Source organism: Zophobas morio, unplaced genomic scaffold (assembly GCF_036711695.1).
Source record: "Zophobas morio isolate AGI-343-1 ecotype UQ-CSIRO unplaced genomic scaffold, CSIRO_AGI_Zmor_V1 ptg000024l, whole genome shotgun sequence".
NCBI lineage: Eukaryota > Metazoa > Arthropoda > Insecta > Coleoptera > Tenebrionidae > Zophobas > Zophobas morio.
The window spans coordinates 10,937,554-10,951,281 of NW_026972129.1; the positions used below are offsets into that span (position 1 = coordinate 10,937,554).

At 34.6% G+C, this 13,728-nt stretch overlaps 3 protein-coding genes across 3 annotated transcripts; 1 reads left to right on the plus strand and 2 right to left on the minus strand.

Moving 5' to 3' along the window:
• Nucleotides 1–928: 928 nt before the first annotated feature.
• LOC135135225 (eukaryotic translation initiation factor 3 subunit G-like) lies at nucleotides 929–2,419 on the minus strand. The gene is made up of 2 exons (XM_064064246.1): nucleotides 1,950–2,419; nucleotides 929–1,902 (listed from the first exon to the last, which is right to left on the minus strand). The coding sequence occupies exons 1-2, from the start codon at nucleotides 2,302–2,304 to the stop codon at nucleotides 1,403–1,405; spliced, it is 855 nt and encodes a 284-aa protein (XP_063920316.1). The 5' UTR covers nucleotides 2,305–2,419; the 3' UTR covers nucleotides 929–1,402.
• A 460-nt stretch (nucleotides 2,420–2,879) lies between these two features.
• On the minus strand, nucleotides 2,880–5,346 carry LOC135135666 (nucleolar protein 11). Its single transcript, XM_064064801.1, has 4 exons — nucleotides 4,712–5,346; nucleotides 4,499–4,663; nucleotides 4,091–4,445; nucleotides 2,880–4,038 (listed from the first exon to the last, which is right to left on the minus strand). The coding sequence occupies exons 1-4, from the start codon at nucleotides 4,841–4,843 to the stop codon at nucleotides 2,906–2,908; spliced, it is 1,785 nt and encodes a 594-aa protein (XP_063920871.1). The 5' UTR covers nucleotides 4,844–5,346; the 3' UTR covers nucleotides 2,880–2,905.
• Nucleotides 5,332–13,661, plus strand: LOC135135662 (uncharacterized protein). The gene is made up of 7 exons (XM_064064793.1): nucleotides 5,332–5,628; nucleotides 5,861–6,981; nucleotides 7,035–7,243; nucleotides 7,292–7,439; nucleotides 7,502–7,706; nucleotides 7,763–8,004; nucleotides 11,338–13,661. Exons 1-7 carry the CDS (start codon nucleotides 5,393–5,395, stop codon nucleotides 13,392–13,394), a joined length of 4,218 nt encoding a protein of 1,405 aa, XP_063920863.1. The 5' UTR covers nucleotides 5,332–5,392; the 3' UTR covers nucleotides 13,395–13,661.
• Nucleotides 13,662–13,728: the final 67 nt, after the last annotated feature.

The window sequence follows — 13,728 nt, forward strand, 5'->3', positions numbered from 1 at the left end:
AAGTTTCGGGGTGATACTGGGAAGTAATTAAATACAGATTATATACAAATGCTATACAATTTTGTGGGACTTGCCAGCCCCCACAATGGTATCTAAAGTTTCTAAATGTTTTTATTGAAGTTATTACGTTATAACACATTTCACAACTTCTCACTTGAGATGAATAATACATACTTCATTTATGACTTTTATACATTTAAACTGATCTTAAACGTTGACCCACTCTGAGAAAAAGGAACTTGAAATTTCCATTCGTTAAATTCATATCCTGGGGAGGATTTTAATTTTAATATGTTCAAGCAGGTTTCATAATTTTTGTGATTTGAATTTGAACTTTATTCTCGAAGTCGCGGCTCAGAGCAAAGCGTTTCCCGATCTTCTAATTTTGATCGTATTCCGTGTGTTTTGTTTGTGTGATTTCAGGTTTCGGTGCATGAGACAGATTATTATTAATGTTACTACACATAATACGAATCAAAATGTTACTGATCCTTAAACTTTCAAATCCTCTAGAAAATTTATACCTATATTCGAGGTTTTCGTTATTGCAACTAAGTAAATAGTGAGATCTTTGAATACCTGGATGGCCTTATGTAGGCACCAATCAAACTGCTTACAACTTATAATCCAGAAAATAATTGCAATAGTCGTAGAAGAGTCGTTTTTAAACTGGTATAGAGAATTTTCTTTTTTTCACAATAGAATGTCAAAAAATTTTACGGTAATCAGTTTAGCACTTGGCGAATATTGTTCTAACAAAGTCGTCAAAAGACATTCACATAGACGGAAACAGAGATCGAGATTTTGGTATCCTAGAAGCTATGTTTGTAGCGCTGAGAAAACGTAAAACTGGGCATTCATCAAATGCTTCCTTGTTAACTTACGTTTGGGAAGGAGAAATCCGGGTTTCAGTACAAAGAGTGACAAATCAGTAAAAGTTCTATATTCAACAGGTAACTCAGACATCTACAAATAATACCACGAAACTTATCCTTTTCCACTTCTTACTATCTTTGACTGCATTTCGGCTTCTTTCCAATCCAGTTTTTGTTGTTTCAAAATACTTCCCTATTCCATGTGTTCCTAGGTCTGCCTCTCTTCCTTTACCCATTATCTAGGCTAGTCATATATTCCCACCACCTCAGTTATTCGTTCTGTCTGTATATACCTGTTGACACTTTCTACTTTTACTCTTTCTCTTATTATTTAATTTTTTATATTATCTATTAGTGATATTTGTTACCCTTTGTAGATATTTCAGTTCAACTGTTCTGTTACCACCCTAATCTCACTTCCGTATTTACAATGTTGGCGGGTATAGATTTTCACAGACAGCTAATTTTGTTTTTGTACATATTATTTTTATTACAAATAAACAACAAATACATAAATAATTGCAGTATTAGTTTGGATGTGGTTTAGACCAATCAACTGTAAGAATAAGGTGATCGTACCCATGCCCATTAAGCATAGCAATAGCCTTAGCAGCATCATTTCTAAATTTAAAGTGAATATAAGCAAATCCTTTACAATAACCAGCTTGTTTATCTTTGGCCAAATACAACTTCTGTATGGGACCAAATGGTTTAACCAGATCCTCTAAATCAGTTTCCGTTGTAGATTCACTGAGATTAGTAATTCGAATAGCCGTCGCATCATCCCGTCTCGCCATACTGAGATTATCGCTTCTTTTAGCAGCCCCGTCGCGCATGCTTGGTGGAACATACTTAGATCCGCCTGCCTTACTGGTGTCCGTTCCAGTTGGAGGTCCCCCAATTGCGGGACCTTTTTTATCGTCAGGCACTTTTCCTCCTGCCAACATCGTGTCCTTCCAGGGACACTTGGAGGTCCAGTGATCGCCGCTGCACGTTCTACATTTCACAACGTTCTTGTCTCCGAGGGCTAGAATTTTCACGTTAGCACGGTCAACCACAAAAAAAAATAGTTACCTTTAAGTTTATCAAGTCCTTCGTCCTCCTGCTTGTTGTCCTCTTCCTTACTCGTGATATACTGCATATACACGTCTTCCGCTACGATGGTCGTAGCAGGGTTCGGTCCAGGTTTGTCGTTTGCGCTTTCGCCGAATTTTTTCCAAGTTTTGCGTACGGCGATCGACTTGGAGACGACGCGCTTCTCGATTTTGTACGTACGGACGATTTTGGTTTTTTTGTCGTCGTCGTTGTAAGAGTATTCGGTGATTACTTTGAGGCCGTTATCGTATGCTTCTGTAGGGGGTGGCAGCGAACCACCCTCTAATTCGACTTCGTCAGCCCAACTGGACTTCACTTCTTCAGCCGCGGGCATTTTACGGAAATTTTAGACTACTTTTATGGTAAAATATGGTGCGACTTTTACACACGTTTTCGAACTAACCATGAACTAACCTGTTTTGGTTAAAAATCAGTCTGTCACTTTTTGACGCTTGACAGATGCCAACTCATGTCAAAGTCCCTAAATCTACTACTAATTTAGGGACTTTGAACTTATTCCAACTGTCACGTGGTCACTTATCAAGAAAAATCAGTTAATAATTTAAATTATAAATTTTGGAATATAATGAACTTTTGACATAGGCGTCGCTTGTAGGGATACCCTGAGTTCAGACTCCCCTACGTATTATTAAACCGCTCTTACACATTTATATCAATGAAGAATTGCAAATATCTGATTATTATCTTTCCTAGCCGTGCATATCATGTAAATAATAATGCCCACTGAAAGCCGAATAAAAGAATTAGAAAATTCCATTTCAAAAAATTGTGTTTATATTACACTTAGCTTTTCACTTCACAGCGAAAAGATAAAAAAGAACTTACATAAACAAAAATGTTAAAATGTGTGCATTAATTCATTGACATTCTGCACATTAAAAAAACGACTTTTTAATAAAATATTTATTTATATTTTAATACAAAGGAAATTCTTCAATGGAGTAGCCTAACCCAGCCATGTGTTTTGTTTTACTGAGAGGTTTGCCCTTTTTCAGTTCGCGTAGTAATGAAGCACTGTGTTGTAAATCATCTGAGCAATTTAGTTCTTCTTTAATATGATCCTTAAAAGACGTCAAAATTTCATTCACTTTTTCGTCCTTAGTTAACAAAAGTCTTTGATAATTAGCATCTAGCAAAATACACATCCACCCAATCAATTTTGCTTCTGTTTCTAGGTAAGTAAGCAATGGTAAAGGGTGACCATCTTCAGAGAACAAAAAGTAAATATATTCTAATAAAAGTATAACGTCATCTATATTCAAACTGGAGCGCAGCTCAAAAAAAATTAAAGTTTCATTGAAAGGTCTGCAAAGTATCATATCTAAGATTTCAGACCTCTCTTCCGGTTGTAATTTGTGTGGAAAACTTTTGACAGAACTCATTGTATTTTTCTTAAAAGATTCAGGTTTTAAGTTTAAAATTAATTTAAGTACCTTGACTAATGCACTTTCAGGGATGTCATCAAAATACTTAATTGCTTGTTTAAGTACCTCAGTATTTTTATCTTCCATACACTCTTGAAGAAGAGTATCAAAAATGATACTTTTACTCAATCCTTGAGACATATACTCTTGAAGTTTTGTTTGTATTAAATCTGGCATATCGTCCTCTTTGTCATTTACATCTTTTCCCCAACTTACACATTGCACTTTGTGTACAATTGCAATATCAGGATCAAAGTTTTCTTCAATAACTTTATGACTACCAACGAGAGCTGCCAATTGTTCCATATCTAAATTAAATGGAACAACAGCAAGATTTTGTCCCACAGGAAACAACAAATTTCCATTGACGCACCAAATTTTGGCTCCATTTGTAAATAACTTAAATAACTGTCTTGTTTGCACTACTTTAAACTGAACGTTGTAGATAACAAGCAGTGCTCCTTCTTCATCTGAATTACATCCATACATGGCTATGTAGTTTTGATCTAAACTGATCATAGAGACGTAGTTCTTACAAGAAACGGACTCAATAGCTGTGAACAATTCGCCAAAATCTAGCGTGTCTTCTTTTAATTCAGTGGAATAAATGCGGCTATCACTCCCTAAAACAACACACTAGTTTAAACAGAAAAAAACATATTTCTTTAAACTTACACACAGAAAAAAAATTCACTGAAGCTTGATGCACGTGAAAAGCGTATCCAACCAATTCGTTGTCCTTTTGAAGAGAAACTTTATAAAATTTATTTTGTTCATTTAAACCATCAAATCTTGTCCAATGTAAAGCATGGATTTCATCTGATTTAACTATTAAACCAACATATGTGCTTTCATTAAAACTCGTGTATAACACATCAACTATATAGCACGATTCTGATTCAATAACTTTAGTAGGCACAAGATCCTTTCTATTTTCTATAGCTTTTTGCAATGGATAAATTGCACCACTTTTAAAAACAATAAAACATTCGTCATTACATTTAAAAATTGTGTGAATTTGTTGGTTAAACTGTAACATAATTAAGTTAAGTTTGATATTTTACACTGTAACAACATACATACCTTTAATTTTTTTAACTTATCCAAAAATTCTTCATTGCCATTCCACTGTCGAACAAAACTATCATTAAAAGCTGCTACATATTGTGACTGTTGCTTATCGTAAATTATTGGAGAACTAAATTTATCTTTTGTTCTCCAACTACATAGTTGTTTTTGATCTGAAAGCTATTAAACTTTTATATAAAATTGTAAAATACATGCAACTAAACTAACCTTAAATTTGATGGCTATGTTTTTACCCAAAGTCACAATCACAACTCCATTTTCTTCGTCTTCAGATATCCCTAACAGACTTCGGTGATCTATTAGGGGGCACAAACCATAATAAGCACCCAATTTTGCCATTACTGGAGATATTTACAGAAATAAATAACACATGTTAAAATTGAGGTTATAGCAATGACACACCTCCACTGTCAAAACAAAATCAGCATTCTTAAACTTTCCATTAGATGTCGCCTACTCTGAACCATTTTTTGAGATGCATTTTTTACAAATAAAATTTATACAGAAATTAGTACATATAATAAACATTTTTGTAGCTAAACTCCTATGAAGAAAAGTACAAAATTTCGTGTAATATTATAAATTTCTCATATCTGGTTACACAGCTGCAACAATTGGCTTCAAGATTTGTTCAAAAATTGTTAAAAAAGCTGCCTTGCGTAAGCTCCTTGATGTAAGTGTCCATGTAACTGTCCGAAACTGTTTATGCTTTGTCTAAATTAGTAAAAAATTTTGATATTGTGATTCAAAAAGAAAACAGAGAGAGCACTTCATCAACATCAAGTTCATGGGCGTTTTATTGATCATAAATTTTAACTTGGCGCCACGTGACGTCACACAATGTCCTTGGCTTAAAGAGGATAGAACTCTTGATGGACTATCCTCTTTATGGGAATTTACGCGATGTCCAAAAAGTTCCAAAAAGAAATAAACAGACAAGTGACAAGTGAAAGTGTTAAGAGTAAACGTAACGAGTTAAAAGTTGATGAAAATTCAGCGCTTGAGGTAACGGTTGGCTTCGTAAATGTCAAACGGTGGAATCTTCTCAAAGCTTCATTTTCATGTGAAACTAATCAAAGTTTTGCCACAAAATTATTAGATTTAGCACAGGATTACTTAAGTAGGTGAGTTTCAGTCTTGTTAAACAAACCTTTTCTTATATTTCCACGAAAATTGAAATTTATTTTCCACCAAACTCTTGGGCGACATATTTGGAGGCGGGGCTTATTTGACAAATCAATAATAACAACACGTGGGTTTTGTTTACAATTTTTGATTTTCTTGTCTGTCAACAGAGAAGCTGCAGTATTTTTTCAGCAATTAATAAAAAAGTGTGTAGTAACCCTATTTTTTTAGATCCGCGTGTAAAACTCAAGATGACAAGAACAGTCACAAAAGGGAGGACAATGAATCTGCAAGTCCAAACAAACGTAGAAAGAACGAAACGAAAAAGGATAAGAAAGAAGTTTTCATAACAAATGAAGAAACCGTTGTCAGAAATAGTATGGACAAAAGTGCTAGTGAACAACATATTCAGGTACACACAGAAAACATAATGTCTTCACAGATAGCATCTGAACTTCAAATAACCCCAACACATAGTGCTAACGTTCAAAATTATGATCTAAATAACAAGGACATGAGTAACAAATCTGTACTCAACACAGAGCAGAAAGAAGAGAAAGTTAAAAAGAAAAAATCAACGAGTATTGAAAAGCCTCCAAGGAAAGAAAAATCAACAGAAACGAAGAAGAGAGTGGACCATGACATTAGGAAAGCTCCTGAACTTGGGTTACAAACTGATAATAAAATAGATGCACCTAAAACAGTTCAAGAAACCACTGATGTATCTAGCAGAGTTGCAATAAAAATTAAGCTGTGTCAAAACTGCAATACTCACCACATTCAAGATCAGTGCCCTTTAAGTTATCCAAATTTTATTATACCTGACGCTGTTGATTTAAACACTTGGCAAAATAAATATGAAAACTTATATGCAGATCAAACAGAGATTGTCAAATCTGAAAAAGAAAGTGACCATAGAAGTGAAGATGTAAATAAGTTTGTGTTCGCCAGAGCTTCTTTGCCCAATTTTTTACAGTTAATAGACACTAACACTGACCATGGTTTAGGAGTATTTGCAAAAATTGAAATTCAGGAATTTACTCAATTTGGACCTCTTGTTGGAAAAGTAGTGAAAGAAGTAGATATCTCAGAAGATTCAAATATGAGAGACATTTGGGAAATTTGCGACGAAAACGGCGGTAATATTTATTTTAATACTGAAAATTTGGAAATATCAAATTGGATGAGATACGTAAGACCCGCTGCAGCCAGAGATGATAAAAATATTACAGTAATAACAAAAAAAGACGTGTTTTATTTCATTACGACAAAGCTGATTAAAAATGGGGAAGAGTTGTTATATTGGCAAGATTCTACAGTGACAACAAATAAAAAGAAAATGGAAAAAACTTGTAAGATATACATACAATTTATTATACTGTACCTACATGTAATTTTATTGTAGCTTGTGGTGGTTGTAACATGACATTCGCTCACCCTCTCTACTACAGAACTCATTGCTCAGTATTCCATGACATTCGCTATAGTCTGACAATTCGCAAGTACCACTGCAAAGTCTGTGGTGCCGCTGTCTTAGGAAAAGAAAACATTATGAAACACGCCGCAGAACTTCACAATGGACAAGGAGCCTACCAATGCCAGTTTTGTAAAAAGGTAAAACTCAAACTACAGTGGTTCAATAATTACCTAGGAACATTTCAGTTTTTCCTAAGACTTAATTACCTAGAAATGCATCGTACCTACGGATGTTCCGCTAACCCGCACAGATCTAGACCTTTATGTGATTTTTGTGGAAGAAAGTTTTGTCAACCTCAGAAGCTGAAAGTTCATATAAAACGAATGCATAGCGGTATGCAATGACTTGTCTTTTGTAATAAATACATTAATTGTTCATTATCATATTGTTGCTAGATTTCGCAGAAGTTTTAAAAGAATTTCAATGTAAAAATTGCTTGAAAATTTTGGGCTCCAGAGCAGCTTTACAAAGACACTTGAAAGAGGTTCACCAGAAGCAAGTAGATGGCGCTTGTTCGTGTATTCGTTGTGGTAAACATTTTCAAAATAAATCAAACTTAAAAATACACATGTTGACACACAGTGGCATTAAGCCCTTTAAGTATGTTTTTTGCATTCGAATAAAGAACTTTATAGTTATGTTATTATTAATTTTAGGTGTGTTGTGAAAAGTTGTAATGCTGCATTTACCACAAAACAATGTCTGCAGTTTCATTATAAGAAGGTCCACAGTTTTACAGAAGACTTAATGCCTAAAATAGAACGAAGCATCGACTACACTTTTGAAGCCTACAGCGGATTGGAAGACGATGAAAAAAATAAAAATGATCCTTCGGGTATTCAACATAACGAATCAAACACGGCCACTTTAGATGAAGACAGTGAAGGGGACGAAACAAGTAAGAATTGTGAAATTTGTGGTAGCAAGTTATATGTGGCTGAGAAATTACAAAAATTACAATATAGTTTCCGTTTTTCTGCTCTTAATAAGAATAACTTTATTCAACAAAAGATTACAAACTAAACACATTTAAAAAACTCACACAAAAATTTTAACGTATAAAACTTTTCAATAACATTACATTTTTGACATTTATTAAAATAGCTGCAGATTTAAATATGAACAAAAACTAAAGACTAAAGCGAATCAAAGTCATAGATACGGTTACGGGATCGATGGCTCCGATCAAGACAATTGAGCTCTGGTGATGATTGAATTAATTATTGAAACTGCAAACAAATGTTCGATCTTTAAATAACAAAGAATCTGCATGATGTTAAATTATGCCACACTCTACACTCTGTCAAGAATTTCAAGCAATAAGAATTTACTTGAGGTTAAATTGTGCATTAATTCAATCAAAATCAAAATTATAGTTCGAGAATAAATGTTCCAATTCAAGGTGCGACAAAATATTTAATTAGGCTCATACGAAAATAATACATTAATATAAGGCAAAATAAATATAAAATACACTTCTCATTTCGACTGCACAATGATGTTATTTAACTAATGATAATTCTCAAGGTCCTTTCTCTCGAAATTGATCAACATTTACGAATAGTTTAAATGCTATATAATAGAATTCCTTAAATTTTGGCAAGATGTTTCTGTCTTCGTTCGACGCAGTGTATTTACGCAATATACGTTTCCACCTCTAAGATGCTAAGAAGTGTGTGAATACAGTGTGTCGGTTGAAGACAGAAACAGAAACATACCAGATGTCGTACCGTTTTACAACACCTATCCAAAATTAAAAGAATTCTAATGTAGATGAACTAAGTATTATAATATAAATTTGAGTGAGAAGTTATAACGTGTGGATAATTTAATAACTTTAAGGATAAATGTCCAGTATTTGAGATATATGGCTAATTTAAAATAAGTTAAGCCTGAATAAGTGAATTTCCGCTACATGTTGTTGTATGATTTCAATTAAATTGTATTGGAACCAGGACCAGTAAAAATCTTAACATGAACTGTGAATCAACAAGGCATTGACGAATTCGCCAAAGTTTCAGATTAGAAAATCGTTAATTAATTGGACTTACACTAATTATGCTCGTTGGAAGAGAAACGTGGCGTCGAATGCGATTCATTTTTTTGTTTGAATAATTTCCCTTTTATGGAATTATAGACCAAATAGATGTACCCTTAATTTTAACCTGTGTTCTCATTGTGTCCAGTAAACAAGAAGTGGCCAAAATATCCTTCTGCGCTGCATTCCAACTCCCCTATCACAAACCGAAAGTTACATTCCTCTATAAAAGCATGGTTGCCTACATTATAGAATGCTTTTTCTTATTTTTACTTCCTGAGCGTAACTATAAGAAAGTATTGGAATAGGGTCCATCCGACGAATCTGTACTTTTAGATTTTCTCGACATTTCATGACCCCAAGAATACGAAAAAGTAGGTCTCCCGTTTCCGTCTGTCTGTTGTCTGTCGTCTGCCGTGTGTATCCATTTTTATTAGACAGATAATCTCAGAAACTACTGGACCAATTGTTGTCAAATTTTGTATATACATATATTAGGAATATCGTGTAAATGGTAAAACGCAAACCAGAATTTGAATAATCATTCTCACTATCAAATTTACTTGTGGTGTATGAATCCGTGTTCAGTTATTATCCTACATATCCAGATTTTTGGGAAAAAATCAAAATTTTGCAACATTTTGAAACGTGACTTTGCAGTTACAAAATCAAATGCTCTGAAATCTTGCAAAAGTTCTAAGGTTATCGTAATCATGGTAAATCATTAAACAAAATGTATTTATCCCCTCCCAAAAAATTCATAACGTCATCTCAAAATTTTGTCGAATAAATCATCCCTGAATGCATACTTTTTAGAATTCTTACACAGAGTTACCCAAAAAAAATTAATAAATGATGCACTGTATGTTATTGATTAAACCAACAATAATAAATTGGTATACACGTCCTTGCAAAAATGTTAATGACGTCATCACATATTTTGTTATTTAAAAATTCGTTTGAAACACGCGTAGCACCCTTCTTTATTTTTACTTTAACACTACATGCATATCTTTATTTTAAGTTATAAGGGTTATATCGCGCGAAATCAAACTGGAATAAATTTGCAAAATTAAACCTTACCATTTTTCGAAAGATCTGGATTTATTTATTGTGTTGTACTTTAGGGGCGAGGGAAGTTCTGTCGAAATAACTTTCGACCAATTTTATATTTTTCAAACGCACTTTCGCAATGTTGTTTTTACTTCCGGAGCGTAAGCTAAGGAGGATTAAAGACGTTTTTTGTTAACCACATCTTACATTATTTTGTAAAATTTAATTCGCGTTATATTGTTACGTTGATCGGTGAATAAAATCAGCGTGGGTTAAACTCAACAATTTTATTTTTTAATAACTCCAATTTACACAACTAACTATACAGAAATTGTGTACAAAATAATTCCGATGCAACTTCACTGGGTTTTCCCGTCACTCGTTGGACTCGACTTGTTAACTGAATTCAGCTCTCGTCTGTACTGCACTAACTGCTCCCGACGGTGGTTCCCATTTAAACAGCCGCGCGGTTCTTCTCGAAGGTCTCCGCCACCGCTTTTAGGCTTATTCTCGAACACTCGTCACAGAAAATGAGTCATCGTCGCCGTATATACTAGAACCCATAGGCGCCGTACCGGGGCAGCGTATGGGTTTATTTCGTAACAATATGAGACAGCTAAGATTTAAAAAAGTATAGCTAATATTTAAACTTATAGTTTAAACTAAACGTTTGTACAAAAATCCCTTAAAATGAAAAAAAAAGATTTATTAAATGTTGTTTTGGAATTGTATTTTTCAAAAATTTTTAACAAATTACATTTACACCACCATTTTGAATCGCATTTTATAAATCGCGAGATTTAAACCAGTAAATTAAGTTTTAGAATCCTCGTCACATTTTTTGTAATTTATAAAATTTATATTTGTTTTTGGAAGTAGTTTGTTCAACAAGATTTTAAAGTGAACTACTTCTTTCGTCTTGAAACGATCTCTGTTAATTGAACACAAATTCCATAAATTGATCACAAATAACATAACAATATTAACATACTTCAAAAATCCAATACAGAGCGTATTTATGCACAATTTTACTTTCATTAAACAAAATGACTTCTTTAAACATGTATATTTAATTTTTACAATCAATTTTGTACATTATAAAAAAATGTAGCCAATAATATGTGTTCATTTTTTTTCTAGGCATGGACAGCAAAAACGTAGATGACCCACCCATGGTCGAATCCCCCACGCAAGTACAAGAAGAGTGTTCTCCGGAACCCAATCCCAGAGCATCCCCTCCTATCGAAACCTACAATATGAATACCGTAACTACCACCATGAAAATTCTAACCAAAGGATCTAAAAAATGGATAGGCGACCAACCACTTCAACCGTTAAAACCTGATCTTTACCAAATTGATCACCGATTGAAGGACGATCTTCCAACAGTCCAACTTCAAGTACCAGAAACTCAAGCCTACGATCGTACAAAAATGAATCCAACGAACTTAAATGATTTCACTCGGCATGAAGCGTCCAACGCCAGTCTTCTGGTGGAGGCAGCCTTAGATTCTGTTTGCAGCGAACCAAACATTGACATAGATGTCAGTACTACACCTCATTGTACCGATGCTCTTGTCAACAATTTGTACACATTAGCACCATCTGATAGTCTGCCGGATGTGACATACAGTGAAACTGTTTGCATAAATGAACCTCGAGACATAAATTTGATTTCACCGTCGGTAAATGATCATATTTCAGTCACCGACGAGCTGAATGACGAGTTAAGACACAATCAGAACATGGGGATGGATTATTCTGGATTCCACCAAGAAGATTTTAGTCCTGGAAATAGTCCAGAAATGCATCCAAGAGCAAATTTTGTACGAAATTATATAAATACTTTGTCTCCACATAACCAGACTTATGGGCAACCGAAGAATTTGTCTCCGGTGCCAGTACCAAGTCCACCGAGGTACGATTTCGGTCATACTGTTCCTACTGATCATTTATCGTCGGATGATAGTAACGGCATGGCGGCCCAAAATCTCAGTTTGCATTCTAAGCACGATATTCAGTTAGATTTGTCAGTTTATAAGTCTCCGTACAAAGTCGATGGCCCAAGTTTTTCGGATAGAAAAGACTTCAGGATTAAATTTGATGACCTTGACAAAAACAAGGTGTATAATTTGGGTATGGATGCTAATAACAAAAATTACGTAGACGAAGATAATAATCCACTTGATGGCGAACAAGTGGAAGCAATAAATCAGAACGATCTTTCAAGCAATATTCAAGTAGTTGATATGAAAGATAAAGAGAATGAAGAAAGTGAAAGGAATGGCAAATACCCCGATGATTTCTCTACCGACATCCGTGGGAAGTTTGATATAGATCTAGATCTTCGCTTGAAAACGTATGATGTTGAAAGTGAAAATCTAAGAGCTAGAGGTTTATATGAGTCTACGAACGATCTCGAGTTTCGAAATAAAACTTATGATGCAATAGACAACATGGAAAGTCGCAACAAAGCCTACGATGGTACTATGGAATCGGACTTCCGAACTGATCGTAATTTTGAACCGCTCGTATTAAATTCATCAGAACTTCAAGGTTTGGACATGTCAGCTAGAAGTTTCCATAACTACTCCAACATCAACAGATACCATCACTTATACCCTGACGTAGATAGGGTGGATTTGCGATTGAATTACAGTCCACCAGCGCCGTCTTATACACACGCTGATATTCTGCGTGTAGTTTCTCTAGACTTAACACCTCCAGGGCGTCATAGCGTGGATCTAAGTCTTCGTACTCACCCTTTACATCAAATAGCCAACTCTAGACTCTTATCCGAGCATGCAATTCAAACTACTCAGCATCGTTTACTGGATCAAAGCAGGCTTTTGAGTTCCGACTTAAGTGGAAGAATTCTTTCAGATCACACAACAAATCGAATTTTGTCGAATAACGATCAGCTTACGAGTAATCATTTGCTAACTGCTGATCAAAGATTGTTGAATGATGAGTCACGAATTATTTCGGAGCAGCCGCGACTGCTAGAGCAGAGCCGCCTTATCGGAGACGGAAGAATTTTAGCACCAACAACACCAAGTGGAGCCGTCTCACCAATTCCCGCGTTTAGCGGATATTCGGTTTCACAGAGTCCTTATCATCCAACACCTTTAGCTCCTAGACCGCATGTTTCTTCACCAACACCCACACCTTACCATCACTATTCAACCTATTATTAGCATGGAACTGTACTGAAATTTGTGATGCTGCAAGCAGTTTATGTGTGTCGTAATTTTCGTATGATATTAAATTATTTGTTGAATATTATGTAGGCAATGATACAATTGTTATTTTAATATTGTTATACTAGTCACAATGAAAATTTTTTGTGCCAAATTATTTATTCTACTTTTAGCCTAATTGTTGTTGTCTTTACACCATTCGTGTTTATCATGTAATAATAAGAGAATAAATTTTTTATGGAGACTAATCGTTTCTAATAGACTTCTCGTCTTATTTAAATATTCGCGCCAATGGGTACGATGCATTTCTCCCCCTTCCACTACCTAAATC